The 19,679-nt window shown below is 43.0% G+C and overlaps 2 protein-coding genes across 4 annotated transcripts in view; one reads left to right on the top strand and one right to left on the bottom strand.

The window, feature by feature from the left end:
- Positions 1 to 2,085, top strand: part of LOC118700172 (ectonucleotide pyrophosphatase/phosphodiesterase family member 1) — a 53,050-nt gene extending 50,965 nt beyond the window's left edge. For all 3 annotated transcript variants that reach the window (XM_036404561.1, XM_054514333.1, XM_054514334.1), the window contains one exon: positions 409 to 2,085. In XM_036404561.1, the coding sequence (XP_036260454.1) occupies positions 409 to 576 (168 nt within the window). In that variant the 3' untranslated portion in view covers positions 577 to 2,085. The remainder of the gene's footprint in view (positions 1 to 408) is intronic.
- A 14,359-nt stretch (positions 2,086 to 16,444) lies between these two features.
- On the bottom strand, positions 16,445 to 19,598 carry CCN2 (cellular communication network factor 2). Its single transcript, XM_036404576.1, has 5 exons — positions 19,208 to 19,598; positions 18,880 to 19,096; positions 18,519 to 18,770; positions 18,084 to 18,295; positions 16,445 to 17,759 (listed from the first exon to the last, which is right to left on the bottom strand). The coding sequence occupies exons 1-5, from the start codon at positions 19,595 to 19,597 to the stop codon at positions 17,463 to 17,465; spliced, it is 1,368 nt and encodes a 455-aa protein (XP_036260469.1). The 5' UTR covers position 19,598; the 3' UTR covers positions 16,445 to 17,462.
- Between the last annotated feature and the right edge of the window lie 81 nt (positions 19,599 to 19,679).

Here is a 19,679-nt window from a genome sequence, read left to right as displayed (position 1 = left end):
GGTACCTTGGCATTGTGGTGAGAACACACAAAACTACACTCCATATACGCCAGAAAAAAAGTGTGGAAAGTGTGTAGACCAATCCTGCAGCAAGGAATTAGAGCCAGACACAGTTCTCAGAATATTTTTATCATACTGATGGTAGATAAATTGTCATTCCCCATTATCACCAGCTGGTGCAGCTACAGGTTTTGTATACTTGAGGTGGGAACAGCAAGAACTAAATTCAGACAAGCTTCTACTATGTATAATCCTTGCATGCTCTGTTTGTTAGATGCTTGCCAACAGTTATTGATTTCTGCATTTATAAAACATCAAAATGTCTTTTTTTAGTAGATTAAATGCATCTCAGGAGAAAAAAAAGAAGTTTTACAGCCCCCTTTTTTTTTTCCTCCTGTGTCCCAATAGGATGGCAAGTCTGAGTCCATGTGGGTTGAAGAGAGAATGAAGTTTCATACAGCTCGGATCAGAGATATAGAATTAATTACTGGACTCAGCTTCTATCAAGATGGAAAACAGCCAATATCTGACATTTTACAGTTAAAAACATATTTGCCAACTTTTGAGACAGTCTGATTTTTCCTATGGAATGTTTTTATTCATGTCACAACTGATTTGTAAATAGACATTTTTTTAATTACCAAAACCTTTTTTTAAAAAATGAGCTGGAACTTTTATTGAGAACTCTTGACCAAATTGCCAGTAGAGAGGAGAGTGGGTGCCATATTTGTATCTCAGGGACTCCTGATGGACTATGCTTGTGACACAGGATGGCAGCACCTGTCATTCCCACTTGGATGTGGTGGAACCATGTCCATTATCATGCTAAGATCATTTGGTCATCATAGTCATAGACACGAACACAAATGTTATCTTTGATATGCACTGGAGAGGGAGAATTTTATAAAGCATAGTTTATGATCAGCATTCTACTTTCAAAATGCAGGCAATTAGCAAATACCGTTCTGGGAAAGAACTGCAGTCTTGGTGACCATTGAAATCTAAACAACAACACTCTTCTCACTCCAGTTTTCCTTGAAGTGTGAATTGCACTCTGAGCTTTTGGTGTCATAAAACAATGCAGCGTTGTGGTGTAAGAAGCTATACTGGGGTCAGTAGGACCAGTAATTAAACCTTCCCCCACGTGGAAGAGATGCCTGGCTACAGGAGTTCCGTGGGCTGGGAAGCCTCAGCATGTTGCTGCCCTCTGTTGGCTCCAACACTGACAGAGAATTGGATGCACAGTTCACGTGTTGTACATGCATCCTTGGAACAGGTGGGTGTAGGATGCATCAAGTCACCTTAAAATGAGAAGAATTTACATCAGGAATATGTTTGAGCTGCCAGAAGTAATTATCTTACTTCAAGCTAAACTTAGATTTGATGAAAAATTTTGCATTATTGAAGTAAAAATGTGTTTCTCTGTTTAGTACATGTTTTTGTCAGCTGTGGTTTTGAAATCCCATTTTTGAATGCAGATGCTGTCAGAGATGCAAATTTTGAAGAAGCATGTAATGACCTTTCTTGGAAGCTTTCAGGCTACACAAAACAGCTGCTACAGGCACTCAGGCACGTAGGAACTCCCTCCTTTTCCAGTACACATATTATCACCTTTGTAATTCTCCCACTCTCTAAAGCGGATGACCCAAAATTGGCTCTGTTATGTATAACATTCAGCATGGCCAATTTCACATTTATGGTCTTCTCATTTAAAAAGGAGAAAATACATCACGCACAAGTATGTCAGAAGAATGAAGAGCCTGTAACTGAGCAGAGAGGCATTTGACCTTATAACTTGGCCAGGACATGTTGAAGGCTGGATTCAGAGCCTGCTGAAGTCAGAGGAAGCTTTTCCATAAACTTCAGTTTGAGTGGGCTGAAGTTCTGGGACCATTTTTTCTTTTAACCAAGCATATTTTCTTGATCTTATGTTACAAGCATGATTTTTTTTTTTTATCAAGTAGTTTCACTGTGTGAAATCTAAATGTGTTGTAGCAACCTCACATTACGATAGAACTGTGACAGCATTATTCAGTGTAACTGCTTTGTAATGTTGCCTGTGACCAATAAACCCATCAGAAGTACTATGCTGCTTGTGACCCTTTCTGTACCAAATGCTACCAACTGGTAAAGTTATAGACCACAATTTCACTTTTTTGGGGGGGCAGAGGGAATGGGAGGAATGGGAGTTGCTTCATTCTTTGCTCAATAAATTGAAGATAATTTCTCCATCTGTAACATTAGTTACATTTATTATTAGGAGAGGTAGGTAGGAAGAAAGATGGTCAAGGTATTAAGGTGTTGTTGTTGTTTTTTACAACTGGTACTGTCTCCTGAATACAAATAGATATGTTGACACCTTAAGGTGATGCCAGTTTCCATTCAGAGGCAGGGCCAGCCTAGCTCCTGGATAAAAATGGAACCAGTGTGTCTTCAAGCATGTGACTTCTGGTTTGACCTTTGATTTTGGAATGGAGAGCAGTTGTGAAAGCTATTATGGTCATCAAGACGGCAGGAGCTAAGTGAGGTTTGGAATGTGCCTTTGCCAGAAATTGACAAGTCAAATTGACAATGAAGAGACTTGTTCTCATTTAATGTTAAGTGTAAATATTTCTGCTTATTTAATTTCTTCTTTGATTTTTAAAGACATTTGTAATGGTGGTGTCAGAGCATATGAATAAATGCTGGTGCTAGTCCTGGTGTCCTGGGGCTAGTCCTACCCCAAGATGACAGATACTAGGTTGTCCTTTTGAAGCCTGATGGGACCCAAGGAGCATCCTACAGTCACCAGCAAACTCTGTTCAGAAAAACTTTACAGCTTCATTTGCCTGGATGTAAAATGTTTTCTGTTTCAGCCGGTGTATGGTGTCAGAGCTTGTCCTGGTTCCATCCAGGACAGGGTTAATTTTTGCAGTAGCCAGGAGAGGCATGACCAGAACTGTGAGGTTATTCTATAGCACCTAACACCATACACAGGGGGTGGGAGGGAGGTTGGGTTCCTTCCTGCTGTCTGGTGGTGGGGAGCACTCACCTGTGGAATCACTTGCCTGTCTTCTGCAGTCTGTTACTAATATTGTTGTTGTTACTGTTTGTTTTACTTATCTCATTGTTTATCTCATCAGCAAATTGTTCTTATCTCAACCTGCAATCTAATTCTCCTCTCCATCCTGCTGCAAGGATGAGGGGAGAGGGGATCAGGGAATGAGCGAGTGGCATGTGGTTTGGAGTGTTTCAGGGGGAACACTAAATTGGGGAATACCATTCCTAAACCATGACAGCATTCCACTAAGCATTTTCAGTAGGTAAAGCTGAAAGGTGACATGTGACATGGGTATCAGTGTTACTCAATGTAACTGCTTCTTTGCTGTGTAGTGTGGCCTTATTTCAAGTGAAAAAGGCAGAGGAAGAGCAGACTTCAGCTCATGGGTCTGGATGTGCCAAGAAGTGAAACGTGTCACAAGACAAGTAGATTTGTGCCTTGAGAGATTTTTAGGTGGTACAGACTTATATCACTGGTTGCTACTGTCAGTAACTGAGAGGTAATTTGCTTGACTAATATGTTGGAGTTTCTTGCTCTTGTTAACCTCAGGATCTACCATGTTTAAAGAAAATAAACCAATATCTAACTGTTCGTATTTCAGACAGAACTGTTCTTGTAAATCTCTTCTCAACACTTCCCAAATACACTAAACCACTGTGTCCAGCCTAGTGCACAGCAGCTGTCTGCTAAAAGCACCTGCCAGAGGCTGCCCTGTGTCATCCGGTGAGTGGGTGGCCTGGGCTCCTGCCTTTCCTTAGTCTGAGTAGATTCAAAGTACAAAATTATCCCTTTAAATACAAGGTTATAAACCATACTCAGCAAGTTGGAAGGAGCTACCCATCTGCTGCATGGGAGGGCACCCACTTTTCCAGGAAAATGAGATTCATGGGGATCAGAAGTCAGAAAGAAATATAAAAGGAAGCCTCAATCTGTGACTCTGTGGTTAGGAGGCTAATCTAAGAGGCAAAGATCTAATTTCTCACCTCCCTTTTTTCAAAGTCTGCTGCAAAGCCCAAGCTTGTTGCTGAGGAGGTTCCTGTGCCAGAAGGAGTTGCCCAATGTACCATTCCAGAGTGGACCCTCAGGAATAAGAGCACCGTGAAGAACTTCTAGAGCTGCAGGGTCACAGGGCAGCTGCTGTAACACTCTGTGCCCACATCAGCACCACTAATGAGCTTGGGAAACCAGCCCAGGGCTCATGGTGAGCTCTATATTCAGCACTTTTACTGCTGGGCTGTGGTAAACTGTTTTTGCTCTTCTGAGGAGTTCAGGGGCAGAGTCAGTAAGAGTCCAGCAACTTATTAAAGCACAAGTTTCCAAATATTTGTGTTTGTTTGCCAGCAGCAGCAACATCTCCTACTTACCCTCGCATACCTTGCGGCGATGTCTGGGAGGTGTTGGAGCACCATGCTGAGGTGGCTTGTGTACCATGTGTGGTATGTCTGCCATAGCTCAGGAACCTCTATATTACAGGAAACCAGTCCAGGTTTGGCATCCTGTGACTCAGACTCCCTGGAAAGGAGTTGAGTCCTTTGCTGAACCACTGTGACTCACCACACCAGGCTTGAGCCTCAGGAAAGGCTGCTATGGAGACCATGGACAAACTTGGAATAATTATGGAAGCCTGGAAACAGATTTTAGAGGATACCATTGCAAATTATTGTATTCCTCCTTAGCCACAACACGTGTCAAATTTATGTTGCCATTTATTGCATGTTTAGTTCTCTCTATTTTTAATTTACTGAAATAAAACAAATATAGTGAGATGAAAGAGTTTTGAATCACTCCAAAACTCCAGACTGATCTACTGATCAGAAGACAGCAGAATTGCCTTTTGTTCATATCCATAAGGCACATAGGCTGACAGTCATAGAATCAGAATCATTCTGGTTGGATAAGACCTCTAAGATCATTGAGTCCAGCCATTAACCCAGCACTGCCAAGTCCACCATGAAACCATGTCACTAAGTGCCACATCCACACATCTCCTAAATCCTTCCAAGGACAGTAATCACTTCTCTGAGCAGCCTATTCTGGTGCTTCACAAACCTTTTGGTAAGGATATTTTGGGTATTTTTCTAATACGCAAAAACTCCCCTGGTGCAACTTCATGCTGTTTTCCTCTCATCCTTTCACTTGTTACCTGGGGGAAAGGCTGACCCTCACTTGGCTACACCCTTCTTTCAGGCAGTTGTAGAGAGTGATAAGGTCACCCTTGAGCCTCCTTTTATCCAGGTTAAACAACCCCAGCTTACTCAGCCACTCCTCACAGGACTTCTGTTCTATACCCTTCACCAGCTTAGTTGCCCTTCTCTAAACTTGCTCTTGCATCTCAGTGTCTTTCTTGTAGTGAGTGGCCCAGAACTGAACACAGGATTTGAGTCATGGCCCTTCTGAGCACAGGGGAGATGATCCCTGCCCTGGTCCTTCTGGCCACACTATGGCTGATGGAGGCCAGGATGCCATCAGCCTTCTTGGCTACCTGGGCACAGCTGGCTCATGTTCAGCTGCTGCTGACCAGCACCCCCAGGTGCTTTCCATCAGGCATCTTCCCAGGCACCCTGCCCTAAACCTGAAGGGTTACATGGGGTTGCTGTGACCCAGGTGCCAGATTCAGCACTTCACTGTATTGTTATTGGCCTTGGCCCATCAATCCAGCCCATTCAGATCCCTCTGCAGAGCCTTCCTGCCCCTACAGCAGATCAACATTCCCACCTAACTTGGTGTCATCTGTGAACTGACTGAGGGTGTACTTGATCCCCTCATGCAAGTTATCAGTGAAGATGTTAAACAGAATGGTCCCAGTACTAAGTCTTGGGGAACACCATTAATGACTAGCCACCAGCTGGATGTAAATCCATTCACCACCACTCTCTGGACTCAGCCATCCACACACTTTCTTACCCAGCAAACTATGCACCCACCCACCCAAGCCATGAGCAGCCAGGTTTTCTGGGAGAATGCTGTGGGAAATGGTGTCAAAGGCTTTACTAAAGTCTAGGTACACAACATCCACACCTTTCATAAAGGGAGACTGGTCAAGCAGGATCTGCCTTTTTTAAGCCCATGCTGATTGGGATGATCCCTTGGTTTTCTTGTACATGTCGTGTGATTGCATTCAAGATGATCTGCTCCATGACCTTCCCTGGAACCAAGGTCAGACGGACGTGTAGTTCCCCAGATCTCCTTCCAGCCCTTCTTGCAGATGTGTGTCACATTTGTTAAGTTCCCATCAAGTTGTTATGAGTCTCTGCATTTGTGGCACTCTGGCAAAGCCATGCTTTAGCTCCAGCCTCAGTCTGAAACTTCATAGGGAATTTCTTTATGTCTCTCCAAATGTCTCTTCTGGAGGCCTCACCTCTGCCATCCTGCATCTATGCCAGAGCTTTGAATTTCTCTGTGGCAGAAAGCACACTGCTTGAGGGCAATGAATTAATTTTAAAGTCTTGTGGCTTGACTTCTAAGTTTTCTGCTGGCTGCAGAAGATGGCAAAATCTACTATAAAAATTAATTATGCTCTTTGTCACAGTCCTGTAACTAGGTCTAAAACTGTATTTAGTCCTTTTACATGGAGAAGGAAATGATGTAAGGAATTGATTCTGTTGTTCAAAATAAATTGTTTATGGACATATAGATACATTATACTTTGAATGAATAGTGAACACAGATCATTTGCTGGTGATATCTGGCCCTCTTCTGGCCTGATCTGGAATAACTGGGAAATGATCTGTTAACACAGTGTAATTTTCCAAGGAAACATGGCCCCAGGACAGTAGAAATCCAGGCAAACCACCTGAAAATAATAGGCTCCTTATGAGGCACTTTCCATTCTTGTAATTAGCTAACACAACTAGTAGAATTTTTAGAGATGAGAGCATGGGGAAGCTTGAATTACTAAGGTGCAAATAATCAAAATTCTGCAGAAGAAGGTTATGCTATCATTTCCCATCACCGAGGAAGTTTTTATTTTCATATAAATTACTGTATATCCTGTTTATGGAACATGCCAGTGGAACTTCCTTGTACAAGTGAACTAAAATCACTTAAATTGTGTGTTGCCATCTCCCACTGCTGGCTTCAACAGAGCAGAAGTGGATTGTGACTGTGTATCAACCATTTAATTTCTTAATTTCAATTATTCTTGTGAAGTCTTGCAGGAATGGATTTCATCTTGGAGATTATGTATTATAAACCAGGTTGTCCACAGCTTTCAAAAACCCCCAAGTAACCAAAAATAAGCCAAACAAAACAACCCAAGAAGACTAAAGCACGACCTCAGACTCCCAGCCCCCATATGCTGCAAGCTCAGAACATATTGATGTCTTTTCAAATTCAGGACTAGGTTTTATGTACTTCCTTGACATGTAGCTTCCTTAAATACAGAAAGTATGGGGATTCCCACAACATCCACAATGACTCCTTCACAATGATAATTTGCCAAAGGATAGTCCATGCCAAAATAAAGCTTAGGAAAAATGAAGAATTTTGTTATGAAAAACATGATGTTGAAGCTGAAGTATTACAAGAAGAACCCCTACATGCAAGAAGAAGCCATGTGGAATTTAGTATCAGAGTCAACAAAAATTACAGAGCTATAGTTACTTCAGCAAGAGTGCAAGTGCTCTATTACTAAAAGGATATCAAAAAAGGGCAATGTTTGGGTGTTGGAGGGAATGGGTCTATCAAAAAGAACAAGCGTACAACTTCCTTAAAGAGAAAAAGCAATAACCAAAAGGCTGTTTTGGCCCAGAGGACTTAGATAAACATGTGACAAAGAAATAATTTCCACTGTTAATAAGAGAAATTTTGAGTTGGTTGATGGCAAACACTTTCCTAAGGCCTTACCTTAGAAACAAGACATGCATTGATTTTAGCCTTCTCCTCAGAAGATGTTTTTTTTTCAGATACATAATAGATAGCATATTTTGATGGTATAAGACGTGACACTTCATGAAGATAATGATTTTGTTGGAGTGTGTGTATAATAAAAATTTCAAAATCATCCTGAAAACAACTAGAGCATCAGTGTTAAGACTGAATCACAATGCAAAATACATATATGGGAATGTAGTCCTCAGAGGAGAAGTGAACGTGAATATGTTCTTAGACCTGTTTGGCTGAGCCACTACCTTTTATATAAAAAAAGAAGCAGAAGGATTTCTGTGTAAAGCAAACTGTGTAAGCAAATGTTTGCCCAACCTGGGTTCTCGAAGCAGGAACATGACAGCAGTACTTGTGCACAGGTAGTTATGGGATGTAACTCTTGGTAGGGATTTAGAAGCTGAAGAAATGGGTCCGTTAGGAGCAGGCTGATGGTGAGCACAAAATTGGGCTATCCACAAGACTGCCTCCTTTCCAAGGAGGGGGGTGACTCTAGGAGACTGAAGAGATTTTTCTGACATCTGCCTGACTGAGTGGTACTGATACCTCAAGGTCTCTATACCTCAAGGTCTCTATCTTCTGTGCTGGGCCTGAGATTCACTGAACATTTACAGTCAGGTTAGTCACTGAACATTACAGTCAGGTTAGCATTGAAAAAGGTCTGAAGAAGACCTCTTGTTAAAAGTTTTTCACCTGGGGAAGATGATCTGAGGAAAGCCTCAGTTCTTTGCTCATGCAGATGAAATGCAGAGTGCTGTTAAGGAGCAGAGTAAGGAAAGTAAATCTCAGGTGAATCTCTGGTTCTGAGTGACTAAGAATGGCCAGTCCATCACTGTTACTATTGACTAAAGTTGTTATTCAAAGGAGTTGTACAAAACATATTAACTTCTGAAGGAAGATTATGGGCCTTAAAAACATACACATTTCTTACCACAGTCTCAGTAGTGTAGCAGTCCGTGTGTCAGACCCTGCTCCATTCTGTTGGGCAGTTGACAGCTGCAGCAGACACAATCCAGAGAAAAAGGCACAGCAGCCCTCTGGCCCATTTGTATGTCCAAATCCATTTCATATTAATGGGTCTCAAGTAGGGAGCTGGATCAGAGTTTTTTTACAGTAGGTTTGGGTTAGATCCAGAGCATCAGAGTCAAAGACCTATTTAGCAGACCAAATCTGCACGAAATGGATGTGATTCATTGTCTATGCATGTTGAAAAAGTCAGGAGGGAAATTTTCCCTTTCAACAATTTAACTCAAAAACTTATTGTAACATAATTAGTCATCTGGAAAAAAGGAGATGTAATTACATAAGATAATTTTATGATTCTCTGACAGATACCCAAAGCCTACATGTGAATCTGTATCTGCCTAAGGAGGAGAAGCAAGTCCTGCTCATCCTAAAAGTTGAACCTTGGATTAGTTTTTAAGAAGCATGCAAGATAAAAAGCAAGACAATTAAAACATACTCTCCTTTAATATAACCTTTAATAAATAAACCCCTTTATCTGTGTATTTTTCCAGGTACCTGCTAGTGAAAACTATTGTGATGTGTTGTGGCATATTGTAGTGATTTGTTCCTTCAGGGTGGGTGGCATGCACTCTGGGGGTTTAATTTTCTATATTTTCAATATAGATAACAATGCTGCAATGATATCTAAGTACAGCACGGTGCTTGGGCAGAACTATGTAGCTGTCACTTTAATTCACTTTGAGAAAATAAGAAAGATTTCCTGTATTTCAAACAAGTCTATGTTTACATCATCCCTCGTAACAAAATAGCACGAATTGTTTCAAGTGAGTAATCAAATACCTTCCACCAAAAAGAGCAGGAGCTCGTTTAGCTTCATTCGTAGGGAGGTAAAGTTAGTACCCGGAGCAAAAGGCGGCCGCAGAGCTGCCACGCGGTGTCAGTGTGATGCAGAGAAAGAGCCCGGTCTCGTTCCTCTGCTCCGGCCTGAAGTCTGGCAGAGACCAGGACCTGACAGGGTGTTTGTAGTAATTTGGTGTTTCGGGAGTTGAGAGTCTGATAGGGGCTCACGTGGGGTATTACGTGCTAGCTAGGAAAAATATGGAATATATTGCTGTACCCCCTACGCTATCCATAAACGGCATAATCTACCACAAATCATATGCTTCATAGTTGCCTCATCAATGAAGCCACTTTTATCTGAATGAATTCATGAAATAAAATGATGGACCAACTGTTGTCTATTCCTTGTTTTGGGAAAGCAGACAGACAAAATACAGGTGCTGGTGTTTCTTTATTTTCTGTCTAAAGGACAGGATGTTTTTGTGCAATCCTACTAGCCCACAATTTGTCCTGGTGTGGATGTACAGAGCAAAAAATATTTGAAGACTGGTTTAATGAAGTCTAATAAATAATCTAGAGAGATTTTAGGCATAACTGTAAACTATTTGGAAGAAGATCCTGCTGCCTCTCACAATCAGAAGTAACCATACAGCACAAAGAGATTTTATCAGCCTTTTGCTTGTTTTTCTCTGACTTGTGTTGAGAGGGCCATTGTATTTGTGTGTGGTTGTTAACAAATATACATATTGTTTCTAATAAATTGTTTTATGATAAGGTCTGTGGAGAATGACAGACAGAAGCCAAAGAAAACATTATATAAATAACGTCTAATTTGCTTTTCAACTGTATAAAATTAAAGCACTCATAAGGACAGAAGAGTCTTGCTTCATTTCTGCATGTAGAAAGTCCACTTTTTCTTCACACAAAACCCAAGCTTTTACCCAGATAATCCTTGCACTCTTAAGGCTGGTTGTACTTACAAGATTTGCCATGCTTATTATATGCTTGCAGAAGTCAGAAAAGCCAGAACAGAAAATCCCCATTGCATACAGTTATCCAAAGGGTAACAAAAGCATACTCACACCTGTAGAGTAGAATATTGCATAAGGTGACACATTTATACTATAACTGCATCTTCATGAGAATAGCTAGATGATACAGGCAGCTACAATGGGGATGTCTGCATGTGTAAGTGCTTGTGTGTGTGTAAGGTTAAACTTCACAGAATATCCTTACTCAAGGTGTTTTCCATGTGGACTTATCTCTAAGTCAGGCACCTTCTTGTGAAGTGGGATGGCATTGCCAATTCTTCTCTAACAGCATTTCCTGGTGTCTGTAATCAAATGACTGTAAAATGGCACTTTCTAGAGTGCTCTTTAGTACTCCTGTGGATCATAAGGATAAGCAGCAATGCTGTAGCACAGCAAGAAAAAACAAATGTTGCTTTCCCTTGAAAATACTGATCCCAGGTGACTTCTCACAGGCATTAGCCATGCTGGGACAGGCATTAGCCATGCTGGGATCCATTCAAGATCACTGGCTAGGGCATATTCTTATCTATGCAGTTCTTTCCAAGGTGACTACTTAGTGGCTATGGAGCTGTGGCTGGAAGAATCAATGGAAGGAAAGAAATACTTAATTTCTTTGTCATCATATGAAAATCCTTTGAGTCACAGATGAAGAAAAACCTCAGCTGAGAAGATTCCCCCAGATGAGTAACTACAGCTAAGAGGCTGATGGGGAAGCCCACTGAGAGACACTTGTGCCAGCTCCCAAGGTAAGATGAGCTGGCTTTTTTCATTAACTCCTAGCACATTAGATTTCAGAATCTTGATTAGCTTACTGATCTTGGACTTTCTAACCTCACAATGAGCTTAGAATTAGAACAGCATGTATGAATGGAAAAGGCCAAATATGACTTCTTACTTATTTCCATTGCTCTGTAAATTAAAAAAGCATACATAACACCATATCACAGTGTATTAAGATTATATCAAGTACCTTCCCACATGTTACATTGTCTAAAGTTTGAATAATATTTCAGATCTAATTTGAATCCTTGTCTTTCTCTTTCATTTACCAGATTCACTGGCTTATCACTTCCCTAGTAGGTTGATACTAGGTTGTAATTTTAGCTGTTTGCAGAACACTATTTTGTGCAGTTTGTGCTCCTGGAAGTGCTTATTGCCCAGCAAATGCCACAGGAGCCAGCCTGTGTCCTCCCAGGAGACCTCCAAGGCACAAAGTCCCATGCAGTTCCCGTAAAATTGTGCAGCCTTAGGATTTTGGGTCACAGGTAGTCCAAACCAGTTTGACTGAAGTTATGTTGGTTAGCTAGGCTGACCAGAGTCCTGAAAACTGGCTGAAAAGCTGGTTCTTAGCATTCAGCTCAGGAGCAGGAAAACATATTTTGTAGCTGCTGAAAGCCGCTAAATACCTGCTTTTAATAGGTCTAATTTAAACCAACAAACATTTATTTGGATTGCACATTTCTTTCAGTGGCTCAATTAACGGGGCTGAGTAATGAATGGAGGCACCACTGGATTGTATTAGCACTGCAGTACTGTGTTAGCAGCCTTTTGGTCCTGCTCAGGAGGCTGTAAAATGCTTTGTTCCTCACAACATAAACACCATTATACTCCTACCAGGGTTGAATTTACCTACCATTAAACAAATGTACACAGTCCTGCAATTGGCACTGCCCCAATAACAGACAGGAGCTGAGGAATGCTGCCACAATATGCAGCCAGATGTTTCAGGGTGGGACATTTCAGAATGGGCCCATGTTCACTACTCTGGGGATGTGGGCTTGGAGTAGAACAGAGAAGAGCTGAAAAAGCCAGGGCAAGCACTAAGGATTGTAAACAACTCTTCTCTGATGCCAGCAGCAATGCTGAATCGTGCAGTGGAGATGGGACCTTAGTCATGCTTCTAAACTCTGTTCAAACATTAAATGTGTTGAAGGCTTTAGTACAGTTTGGGAACAGGTTCCTTGAAGAAATTCCTGGTATTTCCTGGTTCCAGGCAGGCTGAAAAACACTGTGAGAATGTAGTGGCTTTTGGTATGTCCATTTATGGACATGAATCAAAGGAACTGCAGGGAGGAAAAAAAGTGGAAAGTGAGAGGAAAAATAAGTTAACTGAACTACTTCCTCTCTCAGATTCTTCTTGGGTTTTGGGCAAAGCCTTACAGTGGTATTTCATCCCAACTTCTCCTTGCTAACTACTTCCATATGTAGGCATAGTATAACATCAGTTAAAGCCACATTTAAGCACTGTTTTTAAAGAACTTGGGTTTTTGGTGGTAGGATACAAAGTCAGAATGGTTGAATTATTATATATTCAGGTAAAAATATTACTGTTCCTTCTTATATTTAATGTCCTTTTCAGTATAATGAAATGAAAGCTTTCTTCAAGTGTGAGGTCTGAAAAACTATGCTACATGAGAAAAATACAAATGATCTAGTAAAAAATATGCTATTTCTAGTGGTGTCCAAAAGTCAGTTTTCTCAGCTGAGTCCTCGTCTTTGTGAGACAAACAACTGGATACTGTTCAAAGACTTATTTGTTCCTGTGTGGTTGCAGATCATTAAAAGTGGCTCATTCTTGGGGACTTTTTTAACTAGTGTCTTTTGGATGTGTCTCAGCTCTGAGGAATCTGGCAAATTTCCATCTGGAGAGTAGAGCCTATTTCATATGAAAGGGCTATAATCCCTGTCTGTTGTTCACATCTGTATTGTGTTAGAAAGCTAAGCTGCAAATCCATGCAAAAGTGTTATGGTACAAAAATGTGAAATACAATGGTTTAGAACTATTTCAAAGTATTTGATACTCTGGTCTACAGCCACCTTGAATTTCTGTTTAATATTTAATTGAATATCTTTTATCAAATTAGTATTGACTTTACAGAGATTCTTTACCAACTGTATTATTAATATAGCTGGAGATCCATTTAAAGGAGGTAGTAATTAGAATGAATATGCTTTCATATATGAATAAAATATTTTTAAAGTACAGTAGCAAACTTGCTCAGTAGGATTTTCTAAGGATGCAAGCAACCAAAAGCAGACTTTCAAAACAAGGTATTTTGAAAGGAACATGAACCAATATTCTCTCCCATGTAAGTGACTTTGGACTTTTGAACTCAGGTTTTTATTCTTCCATCTATGCATCTTAGGCACAAAGAATGAAATCAGGAAACTTCTTTACGGTTGAAAGACCCACATTGTAGTCATCATTTAAGATGCCATAAATTCCACACAAGGGCTCCTTTTTCCTGGGATACCTTTGAAAGAAAGCCTCCCAAACAGTATGATGCCTACCTATACCTCTAGGAGAGCTTACAACAAAATATTTTAATTTCTTTACCTTCAGAGATAAAACCTTCAGAGGTCTAACACCTGTGAAATGGTGTAAAATGTATGCTTCTGTCAGAAGACTACACACATTTCTGGAAAAAGGAGTGCAATTCATTATAATGCATACCTGAGATTTATGATTCCTGATATGCTCAGGGGAGAGCAACAATGCTTAACAGATTTGCATATGTAGCATACTCCCTTATTTTAATTCACAGTGGCAACAGCAAACCACTACCAAAATATTCTGACAGGCCTCTTCTGTTCTCTGCTGCCCTGTGAAACAGTGCAATAATGTGGCAGATGGAAGGCAAGGCAGTTTTATCATCACACAATCTGGGAAAGGACAGGTAGTGGTCCTGGGCTGCTTTGGGGGAACCCCATTGCAGGTGTCTTTCAGACAGCCCTTCCTCAGCCAGAGCCCTGCTGCTGCTCTCTGACCCTCCAGCCTTGTTTGCCAGGCACAGCTGGACGACAGTGCCAGGGGAGGCCACAGTGTTGTGTGGATTAGGTGTTGGAGATACAGCCCACAGTGCAGAGAGCTGGGAGCAGAACATGAGTGACTCTTGTGGTCATGAGGCTCATGGGAATGATGGTATTAGGAAATGTCACTCATTATAATATCTGATACTAACTGATAAAAGACTGCAGAGCAGAGCTGTTCATCAAAACGCTTAAGCAGTGTCATAAGCACCCCATTTCTCACAGGAATTAATCCCAACCTGCCAGGTACATTGTGCTTCTTTCTGTTCTGCTAATCCTGAGAGCTTCTATAGTGATGGTTATGAATGAAGTCCACGTACATCCTGTCCTTTCTGGAACTAGAAATGAGAGTTTTCTTCTTATTTGGGGGTGGAGCCACAGTAGCGGTCAGGCAACCAGTCCTCAGGGTTGTACGAGTGTTTGAAGCGTTTCCAGGGTGAGCTGAATGGCTGCACAATATTCATAATCTGAAAAAAAAACATTGTGAAAAAATGCTGGAGAGTCTCAGGGAGCATAAGAGCCAGAGGCTACTCAAAAGTATTTTGTATGGGACATAGAAAGCCACTTCCTCATGCCAGGAAAATTCCTTTTATTTTTCAGAGGAAGGGAAAATGCTTCTATGTCCTTGAGCAAAGCCTGGTGAAGCCATTGGCAAGACTCCCATTGACTTCCCATTAGTTTAGGGCTCTGTTGTTCATCATTAGTCAAAGCTGGTGTTACACTGATTTGCTGCTAATGCTAGCTGAAATCAATGGGATTGGAAGGTGCTCAGGAAGGATGGACATTTTTGTAAGCTAACACTCTTTCAGCACCAGGAAATTCCAGATTGAACTTGTTTGCCTGAAAAGGATTCTTGTTGGAGAACATGTTTTTTTCTGAAAACAAGAACTAATGCTTCTAGTGCAAAGGTTAATTTGAATTCAAAGAATCTCCTTGTCTTAATAAAGGGACAAAAAAAGTCTGTTATTGATGTAGGTCCAAGCACAGGACTGAAGCTTTTCTTTTAGCTTCAGGAGGATGAGGGAGTTGACTCACAACTGTCCTCACAAATAGTTCTTGCTTATCTAAGATGAAGGTTTGGACCATTTTCAAAATGTGTAGCTCTTACAATACTTCTCATCTGTGGCCCTGCAGGAGTTTGAACCCATGGACACTCTGCACAGAACTGTCACATGTAATAGTTTGGCCTTGTCAGCAAGGAGGAATATAATCTGCATAATTGCCACCAGAGTCCAGTGCTCTATCATACCACATTTAGGTGTTAATTCAAGTAAAGCTACATCTAAATTAGCCTTACACTACATGAAGGTTAAACTAGAAGTTTTTTAGAGGTCCCTTCCAGCCTGTCGTATTCTGTGATTTTTATGATACAACTCATTAGCTATTCCCCAAGAATTGCACCAAGTTTTGGACTTCTGCATTTGAGTCTAGAGTCAAGAACCACTTCAATGCTTTTAGTAATTAAAAATATTTTCCTTGCCTTAGTTGAAAACAAATCTTAACCAGTGGAACACCTCAATGAAATTAAGCATGTTGTGTGGTGTATTACAGCAGCCGCTGAATACCATGGTGACCTGACTCCTTTCAAACTACATGTGATGCATGAGGATACCTGCTTCCAGTATCATGCCATACTGGGCTTGGCAAAGCAAGCCTGGCCCTTCCCAAAATTCAGAATTCTAAATTCAGAAGAGTAACAAACAGTTACAGTTGGTTCACTAGTAACAGAATAAGTAAATCTTTAGCTTATTCCCAAGTGTATGTGATTCTGAAGAACCCACCACACATTACTTGATTTTCATCTAGCGAAAAGGCAACCCCTTTAAAAACATGAAAAGGAATAGTGGAGACTAAAGGTAAATGAAATACCAAGCCATTTATATAAAAAATATAAATACTTTATTTTCAACTAAAAAGGTGCAAACATGTAACTTTTGGTCACACTTCTCAACAAATAAACTGTCCAAAAACAGCCATAGTCAAAGAAAGAAACAAATGCTCAAGTGGAAAGACTGATGAGCTACAGAACAGCCATTTCTCTTAAAGCCACTTGTCTTATAAAGTAGTAAGTAAACATATTTTGCCAGATGAATGCTTTGTAACATTACAGGCACCTCAGCTTCATCTTGACTTCAACTCACCATTTGGCCCTATCTGAACAATTTCCACTAGAGTATCTATTTCATGCTTTGAATGCATTGTCAAACAAGCTTTAAATCTTACCTATCTTGTTCCAAAAAAGAAGGCTATCATTGAACTTTCAAAGCATTAAACAAAAGCACAAAATTTTAAATTAATTTAGATAACTGTACAAATATATATACACACAGTATTTACAATATTCATAAAAAGTAGCTTGTTACAGGTAAATTAACTGCCACAAGCTGTCCAGTCTAATTGACATGATTCTGATTCTTGTTGGCCAAGCCATCTGAATCAGTGTCAGAGCTGAAACATTACTGTCCTGACTAACAGAACACCTTCTACTTAGCACTTTGCTGGGTGTTTGCATTCCAGCTGTTGCTGTCTCTAAGCCAGCGCCAGCAAACATGCTAATGGTCTCTTCTCAATTGCACTACTAGATGAAGCACGCTGTACCACATTAAGGGAACATTTGCTTGAATCTGCTTTTCCTGCCTGTTTCCCTTAACCCCATCACACCACCTCAGGAACACGTTCTGAAGCTGTGTCTCGCTGTGGTCCCACTGTCCGTTTTACGTTCTTCTTCAAATCACCATTTGGGGTCAGTAGAAAAATTGTCTTAAGTCACATGGAGCAGTTTGTTGAAATTAAAAAAAAAACTGATTTAAATACCTTGTGCTATTGAATCATGTTTACAAAATGAGATGCAAATCAGTTCAAGTTGAGAATGCATTTAGCGTCTCCTTCTGGCTTTATGCCATGTCTCCATACATCTTTCTGTAGTACAGAGACTCAAAGATGTCATTGTCTCCAGGGCAGTTGTAGTGGCACGCGCAGGTCTTGATGAACATCATTTTCCTTTTCATGATCTCCCCATCAGGGCACTTGAACTCCACAGGGAGGGTGGCTGTTCTGTGGGGTGTGCAGCAGCGCCCGTCAGTGCAAACACCACAGAACTTAGCTCTGTAGGTCTTCACGCTGGTGCAGCCAGACAGCTCAAACTTGACAGGCTTGGAGATTTTGGGGGTGCGAATGCACTTTTTGCCTTTCTGTCAGGATAGAAGTGAATACAAGATGTTTAGAAGGTAGGCTTTCACAAAGCACACTAAGCTTGCAAGTTAGTGGTGAGCAGCCGTGCTAATTCTTACTGTGTTATCATTAGGCAAGATTGTCTTATATAGTGCCATAACACAGCATGAGAGAAAACTAAGGACATTTAACTGTAAATAGTCATCACCACTAGGGTAAAACTCAAATTTCCAAGTAAACCACTTGAAACTGACTACCTGTCAGCTCTGCACTTTTGGTCACTGTCCTTTTGCTAGTGGATGGAAGCAACCTTGTGCAGCATACATGAAGATAATAACATTTACCTTGATGTTCTCCTCCAGGTCTGCTTCACAAGGTCTGACCATGCAGAGTCTACTCTGTTTCTCCAGTCTGCAGAAGGCATTATCATTGGTGACCCTGGTAGAGATACCCATGCCACAGGTCTTGGAGCAAGCACTCCATTCCGTGGTCTGTACCAGGCAGTTGGCACGCATCATTGTTGGGTCTGGACCATAAGTGTCTTCCAGTCTGTAAGCTGCAGGAGACAGAAAACCATAATGAGACCAATGCCTAACCTCACCCCTCTAAATGCTCGTTCCTTTTCCTTGAGAAATTCAGGCAGCTAAAATCCGTGGGGTGATTCCACTAACTGCAGCCCTCCAGCCTCTGCCTGTGTCCATCTAGTCCACTGCCTTCAGCCTCCATCATGCAGGGTGCCCCCTCCCCCAGCTGCCATCTGCAGAGAGCCCCCCACTCACCGGCAAGTGCAGGTCCCACGGCAGTCTGCTCCTTGGTCTCATCGCAGACCCACTCCTCGCAGCACTTTCCAGGGAGCTTCACCCGGCGCGGGTAGGGGCAGTCGGGGCTGGGCAGACGGACGTCCATGCTGCAGAGGGGCACGCAGCCCACCGCGCCGTCCAGGCAGGTGCACTGGTACTTGCAGCTGCTCTGGAAGGACTCTCCGCTCCGGTACACCATGCCGCTGAACACGCACGGGGCGCCGTCCCGAGCTGCGAGGCGCAGGAGGCAGAGCGTGAGTCGCGGAGGTTCCCACTTTCCTCACTCCCTGCCCGGCAGGACCCTGTTCCCGTTCCCGCGGCAGCCCTGGCCCCCACTCACCGGTGCAGACGCCGATTCTGCGGTTGGCGGGGGAGCCGAAATCGCAGAAGAGCCCCTTGTGGTGGTCGCAGGGGTCGCGCTCGGTGCAGAGCTCGCCCAGCTGCTTGGCGCACACGCGGCAGCAGCCGCAGCCGTCGAGCACCAGGGAGACGCCGGCGGGGCAGGTGGGACTGGCTCCGCACTGGCACTGCCCGCTGCACTCCTGGCCCTGAGCCTCCTGAAATTGCCGGGGGGGACAGAGAGAGAGAGAAAGGGGGAGCGTCAGAGCCGCCGCCGGGACCGGCCGGACGGGGCAGGCGCGGCGGCCGCCGCGGGCGACAGCACTTACCGGGCTGAGGAGGGCGAGCAGCAGCGCTAGGACGAACGGGGCGAGGGTGTTGGGGACCATCCTGCAGCGGTCAGCGGCTTGTGGGTGACGAGGCGGCGGCGTCGGCGTCGGGCTGCCGGGCGGCGAGGGGAGCCGAGGTAAACCGAGAGCTTCCCGCAGGGCGGATGTCCTCGGCGGCGCGGACGGGTCTGCGACGGGCCGTGGGCGCTGTGCCGGAGGGTGGCTGCTGCCGGCTCTTGCTGGGCTCCGCTCTCCTCCGCTCCGCTCCGTCCGAGTGCGGCGGGAGAGTGGCTGTGTGACTGCTGAGTGCCGGGACGGACGCCCCTTTATAGGCGGCGGCGGCGCGGCCTCGCCAATGGGCTGAATGGGGCCGCGGACAAACAGCGACATTCCGCGCATTCCTGCGCGCCGCGCCGCGCCGCCCGCCCCGCCCCGCGCCGCCGCCGCCGCCCCGGAGCGGCCCTGACCCCTG

This window comes from Molothrus ater, chromosome 3, assembly GCF_012460135.2.
Source record: "Molothrus ater isolate BHLD 08-10-18 breed brown headed cowbird chromosome 3, BPBGC_Mater_1.1, whole genome shotgun sequence".
In the NCBI taxonomy this organism is placed as follows: Eukaryota; Metazoa; Chordata; class Aves; order Passeriformes; family Icteridae; genus Molothrus; species Molothrus ater.
The sequence above is the reverse complement of the archived record's forward strand: the minus strand, read 5'-3'. Positions and strand labels throughout refer to the sequence as shown.